This window comes from Siphateles boraxobius, unplaced genomic scaffold (assembly GCF_051911475.1).
Source record: "Siphateles boraxobius isolate OS27281-9 unplaced genomic scaffold, OSU_SipBor_1 119, whole genome shotgun sequence".
Lineage (NCBI taxonomy): Eukaryota > Metazoa > Chordata > Actinopteri > Cypriniformes > Leuciscidae > Siphateles > Siphateles boraxobius.
In genome coordinates this window covers 1,598,198-1,614,966 of record NW_027508721.1, presented here as the reverse complement: position 1 = coordinate 1,614,966, position 16,769 = coordinate 1,598,198, and the positions used below count along the sequence as shown (strand labels likewise).

The following is a 16,769-nucleotide window of genomic DNA, read 5'->3' as shown; positions in this document are numbered from 1 at the left end:
CTGCAAAAGCTCAAGCATTACCCAGTCCCCTTACAGGCGGCTGGATATGTTCATACAGCAGTCAATGGGCCAGTCACAGAGCTCGCTCACCTGCAAACAAACGCCGTTTTTACGGCGACGCACAGAAAACACAAAAAGAGTCTTTTTCTGCCTGTGTCACTAAGGGTTCACATGTCCACAAAGTGTGCATTCCCAGATACTGTCAAAACAGTGCCAAATTCATTCCCAGCTCAAGCTGCGCACCCCATGAATGTAGATCACGTGCCTACGGTCATGTACGCACCACTACACACAAGCACTGTTCACACAGTTATAAATTCATCCCCAGTAAAAGCGGGAAACATTATAAAAGTGACGCGTGTGCCTACCACTGTTTATGCACCCCCACTTATAAACACTGTCCTTACAGTGTCAAACACAACCCCAGCCCAGGCTGCGAGTTTTACAGACACAGCGCGCGCTGCTGTAATCACACACGCGCCCATTCACTCAGCTGCTCAGCGCGCGCCCGCGCCTCTGAGAGCTATGAGCTCAGGCGATTCGCTGGCCGGGTCCCTGCGTCATAGCGGCCCACCCCTAGCCTGTATTCAGCCCATATCTGTACACGCAGCGGCATGGGAAAATATTCCAGATATGCCGAAATGGGTATTGAATATAGTAAAGCACGGATACTCGCTCCAGTTCGCTCGCAGACCACCACGTTTTACGACTGTGGTCGAGACGAAAGTGAGAAAAGAGTGCTCACATGTTCTACGCACCGAGGTGCGCAAACTAATAGAAAAGGGCGCTGTGGAAACTGTTCCCCCCTCTCTGAGCGAGGCAGGTTTTTACAGCCGCTATTTTCTCGTCCCGAAAAAGGATGGCGGTCTCCGCCCCATCCTAGATCTCAGACACCTGAACAAAGCACTAATGATTCGCTCGTTCAGAATGTTAACAACCAAGCATATCCTCGCGCAAGTACGCCCAGGAGATTGGTTTCTCTCAGTGGATCTGAAAGATGCTTACTTTCACATTCCAATAGCGCCTCATCACAGGCCGTTTCTGAGATTCGCTTTCGAGGGACAGTCGTACCAGTACACAGTACTTCCGTTCGGCCTGTCCCTGGCTCCCCGTACATTCACGAAATGTATGGATGCAGCACTTTCCCCCCTAAGGCGAAGGGGAGTGCGAATACTGAATTATCTCGACGATTGGCTGATTCTAGCACAATCAGAGAGTCAGTTAATAACACACAGATCTTGGATTATCAGCCATTTAGAATGCCTGGGTCTAAGAATCAATTTTGCAAAAAGCATACTATCTCCCAGCCAGAGGATTTCTTTCCTGGGAATAGTTCTAGACTCGATGCAAATGACAGCGCGTCTCTCATCAGAGCGCGCGCTCACCATCCGGCGCCTTGCAACATCATTCAGGGCGGGCGCGCTCGCCCCCGTCAAGCGGTTTCAGAGGATGCTCGGTCTCATGGCCTCAGCATCGGCCGTACTCCAGCTAGGATTGTTGCATATGCGCCCTCTCCAACGCTGGCTCAAGAGCCGCGTCCCTACTCACGCGTGGCGTTCGGGCCACCTTTTAATCAGAGCGAACCACGGCTGTATAAAAGCCCTGACGCACTGGAAAGCCGCCGACTGGTACCAGTCAGGCGTGAGTCTGGGTGTGAACACAAGGAGAAAGATGATAACGACAGATGCCTCCAAAATAGGTTGGGGGGCCCTTTACGAGGGCAGGCCTGTCTCCGGCTTTTGGTCAAACCCGGAGAAGCGCCTACACATAAACTGTCTGGAAATGAAAGCGGTCGCTTTGGCTCTCAGAGCCCTGCTCCCACAGCTGAGAAACGAACACGTCTTGGTCCGAACGGACAACATGATGGTAGTATCGTACATAAATCGCCAGGGTGGACTCAGGTCGAGCTCCATGCATTCAATGGCCAGGAGACTCATTTTATGGTCCCAGCACAACTTGCGCTCGCTGAGAGCAGCGCATGTGCCAGGTGCCCTGAACCAGGGGGCGGACATGCTATCCAGAGACAAAATTCTCCCAGGAGAATGGGCTCTCAACCCGCTGACGATTCAGTGGTTATGGAAAACCTTTGGCAAAGCGGAGATCGACCTCTTCGCCTCCAAGGAGAACGCGCACTGCCCTCTTTTCTTCACGAAAAGCATGGATGCGCTCGCCCAGAGCTGGCCGAGCCGTCCCTTATATGCCTTTCCCCCGATCGCGATGCTACCGCAGGTCATCAGTCGGGTCAGAGAGGAGAAAAACGCAGTGCTGCTGATAGCCCCACTCTGGAAGAACCAAACATGGTTTCCAGATCTGATGCAAATGCAATCTGCACCACGGCCGATTCCACTGAGGCCAGACCTCCTCAGTCAGGCCAACGGGATGATATTTCATCCCCGCCCCGATCTGTGGGCCCTTCATGCATGGCCCCTCAACGGGTTCCCAGGAACCTCACGAGCGGAGCACTAAAAACCATCGCTGAGGCGCGGGCGCCCTCCACGAGACGCTTATATGCCCAGAAATGGAAAGTGTTCAGTGACTGGTGTAATGCCAAGGGCCTGAACCCTGAAACATGCGAGATTACGAACGTACTCGCTTTTCTACAAGGGCTTCTGGAGGCGGGCCGCGCCCCCTCCACGCTCAAAGTATATGTGGCGGCCATCACAGCATCACACGACCCTGTAATGGAACGTCCATTGGGAAGAAACGACCTAATTATTCGTTTCCTAAGGGGCGCTAGGAGGATGAACCCTTCACGCCCCCCCTCAGTGCCGATCTGGGACCTAGCTACTGTCCTAGACGCTCTTAAAGGGCCTCCGTTCGAACCACTCCGAACCGTGCACCTTAAACAGCTCTCGCTCAAGACTGCGCTCTTGCTGGCACTCGCCTCGGTCAAGAGAGTGGGCGACCTGCACGCGCTTTCGACAAGCGCTGCCTGCCTAGAATTCGGACCTAACGACTGCAGGGTCGTCCTTAGACCGAAACATGGGTATATTCCTAAAGTGCTCACCACTCCCTTCAGAGCACAGGTTATCTCCCTAACTGCGCTATCGTCCCCAGCAGACGAACACGACGCTAATCTACTCTGCCCCGTTAGGGCTCTCAGAGTGTATTTGGAGCGTTCTGCCCTATTCAGACAGACAGAACAACTGTTTGTATGCTTTGGCGGCCGTACGAAAGGTTCCGCCGTTTCAAAGCAGAGAATCTCTCACTGGATAGTTGAGGCTATAGCGCTGGCTTATGGAGCTAAGGGACTTGAATGCCCCTGGGGAGTCAAAGCACACTCCACCTGGAGTGTGGCTTCTTCCTGGGCATGGTCGAGCGGGATACCGATCGAGGATATTTGTGCGGCGGCAGGCTGGGCCTCACCGTCCACATTTATCAGGTTCTACAACCTACAGGTCCCGACACTGCATTCCAATGTACTATCAGCATGATGCTAGTTGAACTACGAGTTCGTATCTAGATTATGTATGTGCTTGTGTCACACTGAGCGCCTTCTAGCCGCTCTGTATTCTTTCCCACATATAAAGCTCGCCTCTGCCGGCTAGTTGGATGATAACTTTGCTTTTTTAGCTCAGGCACCTGCCTCTGGCTATCATAAGGCGAAGTTCAGCACGCACGGCGTTTTGCATGGTGTTCCCATAGCGTAAGCTACTTACGCAATAGGAGAGACCTCTCGAAAGGGAACGACTCGGTTACTAACGTAACCTCGGTTCCCTGAGAGGAGGGAACGAGTATTGCGTAAGCTGCCGTGCTTGTGCTTGGTTAGTTCGCTTCAGTCGTTTTAACCTAAAGAACTCTCATGACGGGGCGCCCAATATATAGCTCTTGGCCACGCCCATCTTGGCGGGCTCTGACGCGCGCGGGCGCGAAGCGCGCTCATTGGTCGCGCATTCAGAGTCGCCCCGTCATTGGTTCGAGCAAGTTGCCGCAGCACAGCCAATGACCGAGCTGCCTTCGTTCATTGCTGTCAGCTGTGCAGCTGCAATGCGTTTTACATAAAGACTTCAATATTCTCGAGAAAAGGAGTTTTCCCATAGCGTAAGCTACTTACGCAATACTCGTTCCCTCCTCTCAGGGAACCGAGGTTACGTTAGTAACCGAGTCGTTTTGGAACAGCGCTTGTCCAATCATATAAGAGTACTGTACTGTTGTATAACATGAACATCTGTTCAGAACACTAGAACTACAGCAGAAAATCTGCATTTGGGTCACAGATTTGAACAGTGACTCCTCTGCCTGTATTCTGAACATCAAAAAGAATAATTAATAACTGGAATATTCTAACTAACCTAGATTTAGCGTGTACTGTCTGCCAATGGGCTGCAGTGTATAGATGAGCCATACTACACACTGTGCATTGCACAGTTTCTGATCCCCCACATTACTGGCTGTGTTTCAGTACACCCTAATATGCTAGCCCCTTGTGTCCTAGCACTCTTAAAGATGATGCTGACTTAATTTGAATAAATAGCACAGGGAATGTGATTTATGTGAAGTTTTTTTTTATTTAATCATTACAGATTCTGTCCCATGAGAACTCAAACATCAAGGAGAAAGTGTCAGATGAAGACACTTTAAACTGCGTCTAACTTTAGATATGCAGTAGAACATTCTTCTCATTTAAACATCTCTGAGGAGCAGTTTGAAATTAAAGGACAATTGTGTGTTTAGTGAAAATGAAGACAGTTGCAGTGCAAGGAAGAAAAGTAATAAAGTACACACACACACACACACACACACACACACACACACACACACACACACACACACACACACACACACACACACACACACACATTGAAACACAGAATAAATGCCTTACTTGATGTTGTCCAGGCAACCAGAGTCAGGTTTGAGAATCGCAGTATGGTGAAACATCTTATATAGCGCAATGCCCAGGAAAACAACATTAAGCTGCAACACAAAATCATAAAATGCATGAAATTATAAAAGAAGACTCTCACATCATTAACCAATGCATTTCCATGACTTTGCTATTCATTTGTAATTGGTGGATACAGATATTTGAAATCCTTACTGGGCATATTTTCATTTGTATGTCAGGAATGAATAAACAGATTTAAATGAATAAAATAAAGCAGAATCGCTCAATGGAGGATTCACCTTTATGCATGCTCATTTTCATGCCTTTTCTAACCCTGGAAATCACAGTTTTATAATGGGAAATACTAATGCACCAAAATGAACTTTCTTGGCAAAAACTGAAGCTAGTGGAACTGAAAACCCAAATTTTAAACAAAACGTTGTTAAAAATAATGATGTTTAAACAATCTAATAACTGTATAAAGTAGCATTTATGCATGTGACAGTTTTGATGAATGTAATGTTGCCTATACCAAACAGAGATCTTGCTTTTTTGACATATTATTATGACGTGCAGATAACAATAACTCCAAAACCAATGTTTTTTTTTTCAATACAAGGAAAAAAAAAACCTTACCCTACAGTATAATAATATAACAGCATACGATTTGTATAATGCATATACAAGACAAGTGCATGTGTGCAACCTTTTCGAGAAAAGAAAACCTCTTGGGGAACATCTTGGAAAAGGCAAGCACATATATATGTTATACTTTTTTGGTTTTAATATTTTATTATTATAATGGTGAATTGTCTCACACATTGTGTGTACACAATTAGAAAACAAAAACAAATGTAGACTGCATTCATGTTTGAAATTTTGTCTGTGTACATTTTATCATGAGTCATAGCAGCTTCTCATCTCGTCAACTGTAAATGTGAGTTTTATGGGAAAATATCAGTAGCTGATGTTTATATAACAGGTATGATTGTTATGTTAAACATTTGTTAAACATTTGGTTATCTGATTTTTGTGGTAGTGTTTCAGCCAAAATGTCAGCCTGTTTTATCATAAAGTTTTATGGGGACTTTCCACAGACATGATGATTTTTATACTCAACAAACAGTATACTCTATTCCCTAATCCTAAACCTACCCATCATAGAAAACCTTCTGCATTTCTACATTTTCAAAAACATCACTTTTATGATTTATAAGCTGTTTTCCTCATGGGGACCCAAAATGTCCCCATAAGGATTTCAGATATTTGCGTTTAGGGGATATTTTTCGCCCATAATGTAGGGTTTACCTCAACACACACACACGCACGCACGCACGCACGCACGCACGCACGCACACACACACACACACACACACACACACATCCCTCTTTCTCTATATATAGCAGTGGGGTTGCTTAGCTTGTCTTGTAGGGTGACTGTGACTTTCCCGTAATTGGGAAAATGCCCTCGACTCACTATTATCTGAACCCCCCATGTGGGTGTGTGCATGTGCGCCAGTGTAGAATTGGCTTTGCTCTATCATTCTCCAAACCCCCAGCGTGTGTGTTTGTGTGTGTTAAACTCACCATGATGATGAGAGTAGCAGGGCCAATGAAACTCCAGATAAAGTAAGTATCTAACCTAAGCCAGCATCTACACAGAAAAAGAGAGCAAGAGAGAGATTTCCAAATGAAACTGGTCAGGTTTAAGTTTCAGGAAGGAATGTTAATATGTAATGTTCTGATGTTTGGTTGATCATCGCATTCAGAAAAGGCTCATCGCCCCGGAACATTCGGAAACTCAAGGGATGATTGACAACCCAGAGCTGAATTATTAAACTCTTCATCTCTTCTATACTGAAATTACATCTAAAGCCCAGCAGGAGTGGAACATATACACACACTGTTTGAGAGTGTGTATGTATGTGTGTGTGTTCCAGGCCACCAAGTCAGACATGCTTCCTCTTTAAAGAACAGATAACATATGCTAGAGAATGCAGAAACCAAATAGGATTATAAATATTTTAGGAACTTCAATTCATGTACGCTGGGATTAGGCCACGCATGCATGCTCTTTGTGCTATATTTTAGCTGTTACCAGTCTGGCACTGATTTCACCAACCATCTGCCATGACAACACCTTAATTTATGTTCCTCTCCACCATGGGGAAATGGTCTTTATGGTTTGTGCGGAGTTTAGGAATAATATGAAAGTGTGGGGGACACATTAAGGTATGAAAAGCACTGATTATCTGCCAAAACCTGGGGGGATGCTCTAAAAGTGGCATGGCCACGATTCCCCTGCATAAGGATCTCTACTCCCCTGTTTAGATCTCCACTGTTGGCTTAGGTTAACAGGATATGCAGTAAAATGGTGTTCTTCTCCTTCCCTCCCGCCCTTTCATTCAATTCTTGTTTTTAAATGAGTGACCTAATTCTATGGTCTGGTGAGACTGTGTGCTTGAGTGACCACCACTTATTCATATGCCACATTCAGCATCTCATCTTTAAATGATGATTTTTGCTGAAATATTTATCTGAGTGAACATCCCTCATGGCTGTGTCTGGCCACTAACTGCAGTAATGCCAGCTGAACAGTTTTCTTTATGAATATAAATTAGGGCGATTTCACCAGTTTGCCCATTTCAGAACTCGTGAACACACAAGCGACTTTAAGCACAACCTGATCTGATGTGCTTGGCACTTGCAAAACATTTAGCTGGAGTAGACAGCATTAGAGGGATTTCTGATTTCCTACACTCACTGATCAGAAGTCATTTTTGGCTTATTGCTTTCAAAGAGAGAAACATGTTTTGACTGTGTATTTGTAAACTTTATTTATATTTGGTGTACTTACATTAATGTTCAAAAGTTTGGGGTGGGTAAGATTTTTTTTTCAAAGTCTTACTGTATGTATTCTATCAAAAATACAGTAAAAATAACAATATTGTGAAATATTTTAATAATTGAAAATAAGTGTTTCCTATTTTAATATATTTTAAAATATAATATATTCCTGTATTGGCAAAGCTGAATTTTCAGGAGCTATGGCTCAGTTTTCAGTTTCACATGATCCTTCAGAAATCATTCTAATATGCTGATTTGATGATTTGAAACATTTATTATTATTATTAATGTTGAAAACATTTATGCTGCCTAAAATTTTCATGGAAACCATGATACTTTTTTTCAGAATTCTTTGATGAATAGAAAGTTTATTTGAAACTAAAATTCGTTTGTAACAAGTCTTTACTGTCACGTTCTTGCTGAGTAAAAGTATTAACATCTTTTAAAAAAAACTTTTGGACCCCATTGACTTTCATTGTTTGGACGAAAAACAGCTAAACATCCTTGGTTTAGAATGGCATGAGGGTAAGCACATGATAAAGGAATTTTCATTTTTCAGTGAACTACAGTATCTCTTTAACTAAATAATTATATATGATTTGAGTCAGGTTATTTGTGCTCATGAAGTAATTTGCAACAAAGCAGCCGTGTTTTTATCCAAAGTGACTTTCAGGACACTAATTGCAAAACCATTCCCTCTTGATCTGGTGTGATGTGTCTCGCTCAAGGGCACAGTGCTAATAGAGCAGGTCTGTGATCTCAGTAACTCTTTTCCTGTGTCACAAATTCCTGAGATTGGACCTGAAATCCTCCTTAACCATTAGGAAACACTGCTAGTAAGAAAGCAACTGGGTCTTAGCAAGCAAAGCTGGAAGCCGACAGACGCCTTTTGGACATCACACTGGTGATAGACCAATGCATTGGCCAGACAGATTCATTGGCTGATAGTTGTGTCCGCTTGGCCAATTCAAGTGTTACCTCCCCCTTATGTTTGTTCCAAAATCTACAGAGAGCTGTCAATGAATAATAAGTGATATGTTTTTTGGTTTTTGTTTTTTCTAGTGGATTCTGAGTAAAAATTGTGTGAAAAAATGTATTTGAATTATGTAGGGGAGACTCAGTAACAGAAAGGTTTGATTTTAAAGTCCAATTACATGAATGTGTTTTCTTTCAAAAATTGTCTTTCGCATCTCTCTTCAATTAAAATATTTTTTATGAATTTTGTTTTTCAAACTAAAATTTCAATATCATATTTTTGTAAGAGCTGTTGGATAAACAAGTGAACACAACAAAACCACCCTGGCATAAATTCAGGCAACTATAGGGGCAAGTTGTCACATTTTATACTGGGAGTAAAAAAATTAAGTTGTAACTTTAATTTTTTAATTTTTATATATATTTATATAAATATATATTGCAAACATTTGTTCAATTTAACTGAAAAGGTTGTTTTTTGTCACACACTTACACACATGGTGCATGTTGAAAAAAAAATTCATGTGCGTGTTCAGTCAACTGTATCTTTTCCCCTGGGCAACAATGGCGCGAATGTTTAAAAAAAAAAGTGACAACCTACCCCTTAATTAGCATTTTATATTGGCAATTATCCACCATGCACCCTGTATGTGCCATATACATACACTCTTTCAGTTCCATAGCTGCGATAATCCACGGCGGCAGAAACAGCCACTATAACAGCAGGCACTCCGTATCCAGTGAGATAGAAGTACTTGGTGCGCGAATACTCGCTCTCGAACACTTCCACCAGCATGATGTACAGCTGTACGCCTTCCAGAAACATCCATGTAAACGCAGCCAAGAAGAAGAAATGCAGCAGGGCCGCAAACACCGCACAGACGATCTGTAACAAAGACACACACTGAGCACAAACGGTGTTGAAATTATCTACCCAGTATCTGTGTGATCTGTGACTCGCTGCTTTGAGTATTAACTGTCTGTTCCGTTATCACTTCAAAAATTTCCCAACGGATTTTCAGTACTTTATCTTGGTCATTTTCCATTTGTCTTTGCTTATATTCTCCTCTCTCTCTCTCTCTAAGGACACAATGAGTTTTTTTTTTATTATTAACGAGAGGTCAAAGACTCACTCCATTTCTGTAATTAACAAGAGTCAGGTGCTCAACTTGGCGACTTAAGGAATTGTGTGTGTGTTCTGCAAAAAATCTATGTCCATTAAGTGTGTATATGTGGGCCTTTTCATGTGGAGCAGGTGTGTGTGTGTGTGTGTCGTACGGGCTGGTCTGCACGGTTGATCCCGGTGAGGAAGAGCGTTTCAGCGATAAAGAGGGAGATGCAGAGGTTCTTATGGATGGTGTTCCTGTCGCTTTGGAGACCACGGAAGAAACAGAAGGTGAAGATGCAGATGAGCAGACAGACCAGTGACAGCAGGATCCCCACCCACGTTATGACGTCCAACAGCAGCTCATGCACCTGGTCTGCTTTCTGAGAAGTAGAGAGAGTGGGAAGAGGGAATGATGTTAGTCAAGGTCCATATAAGCATCTACTACATTCAATGTTACCCGTGCTGGCAAAATGAGTCACAATGAGCAAATTTTCAAAAAATTAGTTATTGTTATTTTCACATTCTATTAAAAACCTTCAAAATTATATATAATTAGTTGGAATCAGACAAAAAATTACTACTGAGCTACACCTGTTTAAAGTCGATAGAGTGAGCAAAGTCAATTTTGAGAAAAATCTAGTTTTCTGAAGGTTCCAAAACAAATCATCTAGCAACCATACCTTAAAATCCCTGGTAATAACACCAAATTCGGCATACACCAAGTCAAAACCAAATATCTATAGGAAAAATATATATTCAACTTTTTTTCCCCATGATACCTTAATTGTTTGATTTACATTAATGAAACAGACAGCCTATATATTAAAACCTACTGTACCACACAATCTAATATAATGTTACACATCAATGTTTTCCCCAACAATTAACCAAACGTAACAGTAACGTAACAAAACATAACAGATAATGTTTGGGTGAATACTCTGCAAGACAGATGTATATATCGGGATTGCGCACTGTCTGTGCGGATGCTTTGGATCTGTCAGTCAGTGTGCGTAAGATCATGTTGTTTACATCAGCATGAGTTTGAAAATCACATTTAATTGGTACAGACTTATGCGATCGAAAATATGCTATACGAGAATATTCACAAAGTTGGAATGCTGCGTTTTAAAACGATACAAAACTTGTGCTAAGGGGAAGTATCCTCTCAGAATATGCACATATAAAGATACTTTTAGTAATATTATGAAATAATATTACAATTTAAAATAACTGTCATCTATTGTATATTTTCAAATGTAATTTATTCATGTGATTTTTTTTGTAATAATATAAAATGCTTGACTATCACCTTTGGCCAATTTAATTGTCCATTTTGAAAAAAAAAATTTAATAAAAAAACTCACTGACCCCAAACATTTGAACAGTAGTATATGTAACCTTGACTACAAAATTTCTCAACAAGCCCATTCCTAGTATGGAAGTTCCTTGCTGGTAGAGTTCAGACAGGATGCAGAACTTGATCGGTCAAAGCGATTCCAAAGCAGGTGGAATATGCAGACCTTTTTATTATTATTTTTTATATTTTCTGCACTAATTTTGGAGGATGATCTGCAAAATGGACTTAAACATTGTCAATTTTGTCAAAAAGAGCTGTTAGTGCAGTCTTTTTGGCAGCTGAAAGCATTATAAAATACATACAAATATTTAATAATTGAACATAATGTTTCACTTCCTAAATGGTGAGCATTCAATTTTTGCAGAGTCACTATTGTAGGCCTGGGTCTGTCGGAATCGTACATTCATTTCAGCGGTAGTGTGAGAAATTCGCTACTGACAAGACTCAGTGTTCACTGAATGTGTGCAGTCAGGCCTGAACACACAGAGGTACACACACTAAATGGTTTTATTAATCATTCATACATATACGCAACATCCATTAATGCAGCCTCAAGGGTGTGGGTCCAAATGGTGTGTGTGTGTGTCTGTGTGTGTGTGTGTGTGTGTGTGTGTGTGTGTGTGTGTGTGTGTGTGTGTGTGTGTGTGTGTGTGTGTGTGTGTGTGTGTGTCTGTGTGTGTGTGTGTGTGTGTGTGCGTGTGTGTGTGTGTGTGTGTGTGTGTGTGTGTGTGTGTGTGTGTTTGTGTGTGTGTGTGTGTGTGTGTGTGTGTGTGTGTGTGTGTGTGTGTGTGTGTGTGTGTGTGTGTGTGTGTGTGTGTGTGTGTGTGTGTGTGTGTGTGTGTCTGTGTGTGTGTGTGTGTGTGTGTGTGTGTGTGAGAGAGAGAGAATGTTTAAGGTCACTCCTCTCCTCTGCACACAACATTTACATTATGTATATCCTGACCTTTTGCCTTTACGTTTTGTGCATAAATCATTTCGGCAGTCTTCTGTTGACAAGCACACACATGCATACTGTACACTTCATGACATGTTCATGCATTTTCAATTCATTCACTACACTACATTTGGACTTTCACCGTCTGTTTTGTCCATGTATTACTGTTTTTATGTTTGTGTGCAGTGAGAGAGAGATGATGAGTGTCCTCTCTGAGATAACACACATTACACAGTCTATAGCCCAAGGCAAGAACCGAGTGGCTTCAGGAGACCTGTGAGGTCTCTCCTAGTGGTGGATGACGTAACCTATTGCAGTGATAGTGAGTGCAGTTCAAACTATTATACTGGGTCTGGTTGTAAATCTCAGGTTACCTGAAAAGTATTCCATTCTCAACCGAATTACTAGTAGAGTACAGCATCAAATTCAATGACCACCACTTCTCCAGCCATTAATAATCAACTTATGCAATCGTGGTCCACCAACTCAAACTGGGTTGATCAAGTTGGTACCAGGTCAACGTCTGCTCCACCATAGCCTGTCCTGCTGGGAAACCACGTAAACTGTCTGGACCAGCTAATAATGACCAGCTTTGATCAACTGGAAACTTATAGAGTTACTTTTAATTTAAGCTTGGTTTTCAGTTATATGAAGTCATGGGTAGTTTTAAAATGTAGTTTGTATAGTTTAAATCTATAGTGGGCACTGTTAGTTTTTTAAGCTTTGTCTTTTGAAAATTACCTTTAAATGTAGTCAATATTTTGTCATGTCATTTTCATTCATTTTAGACCATTTAGACCATGACAGACTCATGTTTTGTGTGCAGGTTCGGGCCATGTGCTTGTGTTGTCTCGTTCCCTTGCCCCGCCCCCTTGTTATCCTCGTTTTGTCCTTTGCACCTTAATCTGTATCACCTGTTGTCATTGTTAGTTTCTCCCCATTTAATCCCCTTGTGTTTGCTGTCCTGTGCTGGTTCATTGTCACACTTTGTGAGATTCTACCCGTGAGTATCTTGTCTAAGAAGAACGTCTTGTAGAATTCTTGATCTTGTATTTGCTGTTTGTTAATAGTCTAGTTTTTGTCAAGTGTAATCTAGTTTAGCTATCCCTTGTACGTATTGTCTTTGTTTTGCCCCCTCGTGGGTTTTGTTTTCCCTTGTTTTCTGTTATAATAAACGTTGTGTGATTGTCTACCGTCTGCGCTTGGGTTCATCTGCTATCCTCATAACAATTTCACTCTGACTGAAAAGGCATATGATTTTTTTAATATACATTTTTGATAATAACATTTCAGCATGTGATATTGAGCAAATCCGTGTTGATCTAAACAAACAATATAAAAAAAATATTTTGCTTTATTTTAGCTTTATTTCAATAAATGGAATGTTAAATATTAGAAGTTTAAGACTAAAGTTGACTAAAACTAGATAAAAAAAATTAAAGCTAAATAAACTAAAAAACATTAGCATGTAACAAAATTAAAAGGAATAGAAAAACAACAAAATTAAAAGATAATTAAAAATAAATGGAAAATATAAATAAATGCTTCAATAGTATATTAATAATGCTAAAATAACCTTGGTGCTTGAAAATGTGTTAATCTGTAAGAGACATTATGATTGACAAGTACCTTTTTTTTTCAAATTCACTGGTTAATAGCTTGCAGTGTGTTCTTGCATATTAAAATCGTTTAATTACTCCATCTTTTTGTCTAATTTTCTTTCATTGTCATTGAACAAATCAAGAAATTATATTTAAATATATTAATATTTGTTAATATACAGTATACATTTTCATTAGTAATTTCATTGACGAAGACATACCTTGACCTCCACGTGGGCCATGAGCACGGCAAAGTTCGTGAGGTGTGTGCAAGAACAGGACGTGTGAGTGCGGTTGGTGCCTAGTAGTCTGCAGTCCTGAGTGGACCAGTATCCAGTCATGGTGCGTTTGGAGTAACTCCAAAATGAGCAGTTCGGATTGAAGTTCTCTTCCGACTGCTGGAATAAGGAGATGGACATCATACACTCCATTATAGTGACAGAAATCATTAGAAGGCAGAAAAACTCAAAAAAGAAAGATGAAAATGTAAGCATATATAATACCTGTATGTGTCTGACAGTGAAGAACACAGGTTCAGAAAGGTAGACCTTGTTACTGTCTTTATTAATAGCTGCAGTAATAACAGGTGAGTTGACTATAAGTGAATAGTTTGGATAGGCCGCTTCACTGCCGAGCCGCACACTTGCATTCTCAGTAGACAGGTACTGGCCGAGGTTTTTATAGAGGACCAGAGCCAAACGGATCTCACCTGAGGAATAGAAAATTCAGAATCGGTCAGTCTGGGAAGTGTCAGATTGTGAATTAAAAAGAGGCAGATGGACAATGACAGATTACCGTTGCGTCCTTGCTGTTTGAGTGTGTTGGCTGAGAGATGAATGGAGTTGCCGGATAGTCCAGATTGAGGGAAGGTTAGATCAGCCAGATTAACATCTGTACTTAGACGCGCAACCTCCAGTTCTGCAAAACATAAACATGTTCATAATAAGATACTGCCGTTATCAGACAGAAGAGGAACTGTACATGTAGCTCTTTTCTATTGGAAGTCCTGTGAATTTTATAGAAAATATGAAAAGATACTGATAAAACATTGCCAGTCTATTTAAAATTATGAGACATGGTACCCAGAGATGATACACAGTATTTTTCCCCTTTTCAAAGTCTTGAGAGGTTCACGCTATGGATTACACTCTGTCCCACCCCTCATTTTATGAATATATTTGAGTGCACATCAGTAAGAACACCCACATTTGCTTCAAGGTAAATTAATGTTAATAACAAAACGTTGATTCATTTACGTATGGATTCAGGTCACAGTAGAGGTGACAGCTACTAAAAAGCTCACAGTACCGTAGATGTGTGAAGCAGTTCTGTTCACTTATGCTAATGTTATCATTTGTAATCGATTTCAAATTAAGCTTCTCTCATTTCAGTTGATTGCGATAAGTGCTTTTCTTTCTGTTCTCGAGTCAGTTTTTAATTTAACAAATTCTTTAAAGAAAGACAAAAGATGTTTTGCAATCTCACACTTCATACAGATTACAAAGTATAATACAAGCATATAATACGGAAAAATTCATTCCTACGGGATGTTCTATTAGGCTAGTCTGAACCAAAGTCGCTGAAACACAAAGTTGCGACACTTTGATCTCGCTGCTATGCGGTCACGTGGTTCATGGAGCTCTCAATAGTTCCAAAATACTCTGTGCTGTCAATCTGTTTGAATGGGTTTAACCAGGATAGACAAGAGTTTCAATATATTTGCAGCAATTCCTGGTAAATATTAATGCATAATATGCACTGATTGTGCATTGATTACTATGCTGACAGTAGCAATTTCTTCTGGGGACAGATGAAGAGACAACATTAATATGCTTTTCTTAAGTTTAGGTATTCCTTTGAGCGTCACACTCATACTCCACGGCGGTCAAAAGTGTAACTTTTGTATCTTTTTGGAACTAAATATTATTTGTGCAAATAATTATGATCCATTAATGGCCATTTAAAATAATATAATTTTTTCTGATAATGTTTATTATTCATGTTACAATTACCACTATAGATGCCTCTATGACTCTTTCATATAAATATAGCTCTGGTTTAGTTGCTCAAGAGTATTGCCGGTCATAATTACTTTTTTTTAGGTTTTGCATATGAATATATATTAAGACATTATCAAAAACTAGATTTTTATAAGTTTAGATTTTTTGTTACATTTAAAAGGTTAATTACTCACATCCTAATGTTTTTTATACTCACAGCATACACAGCAAGTGAATATTAATGAATGCAAGCAAATACTGAATTTAACCCATGAAAGAAGTTTAAAATACTGTTAACAAAACCAATTGCATTTAACAAAACTCTTTATTATATACATTATCCAGTAAGGCACTAGATAAGTTATATCTTGAATGGTCAGTCTTCATAGAAACTCATTCAACCTCCTACAGGGAGAGAAAGATTGTACGTTATCTAACTGCAATTAGAGTCTAACTATCTATTATGTAACGATAAAGATTAATGTGCTTCATAAATGACACTACTTTCTAGATTCCTGAGAGATCAACTAATGTGTTAAAATGTCAAAGAAAATAAAAAGATTACCAGTGTGTGCGCTTGAGAAACACTGAAATGAATGGAACTCCACGACATGCGTTACTTCCGCATTCCTCAATTCCTATGGAAATCTTTGGGAGTGCCGCAACTCTTTTTCAACGGCTCTGATATGAGCTTGCAACAGTGACAAAGGGGGTTAAGGTTTAGCAAAGGGTCAGTTACACCTGTCAAAGTAGTTATAGGACTTTCTGCATTAGGTTAGTGTGAGGAATAGAAATTCACATGATACATTAAATCTACAAATGTGTTGTATACATTCCTTAACACATCTATAGAAAAATATTTTGAAGAATTAAAGTAATTTCCTCATTTAAACATATGTAACGTCGACGTGACGACATAATTGGGATCACTTCAGGGAGCTTCAGACTCTCACTTCACTTCAGACTATTTGTTTCAGTGTTGGTGAGACGGCGCGATCAGCGGTGGCCGCGAGCATCTTAAGCTCACAACTGCTGTTTTAACAACATTGTATTGTGTGTGTGTGTGTGTGTGTGTCAGTCTCGGTGGGAGTTCCATTGAGTGTGTACCTCGATTAC

General features: G+C 40.7%; 1 protein-coding gene across 1 annotated transcript in view; it reads right to left on the bottom strand.

Moving 5' to 3' along the window:
- Positions 1-16,769, bottom strand: part of adgrl3.1 (adhesion G protein-coupled receptor L3.1) — a 145,833-nt gene that overhangs the window by 22,672 nt on the left and 106,392 nt on the right. The window contains exons 12-18 of the mRNA XM_077203951.1: positions 14,449-14,571; positions 14,157-14,362; positions 13,875-14,051; positions 9,929-10,138; positions 9,316-9,536; positions 6,416-6,482; positions 4,826-4,917 (exon numbers count right to left, since the gene is read on the bottom strand). Coding sequence (XP_077060066.1) covers positions 4,826-4,917; positions 6,416-6,482; positions 9,316-9,536; positions 9,929-10,138; positions 13,875-14,051; positions 14,157-14,362; positions 14,449-14,571 — 1,096 coding nt within the window. The remainder of the gene's footprint in view (positions 1-4,825; positions 4,918-6,415; positions 6,483-9,315; positions 9,537-9,928; positions 10,139-13,874; positions 14,052-14,156; positions 14,363-14,448; positions 14,572-16,769) is intronic.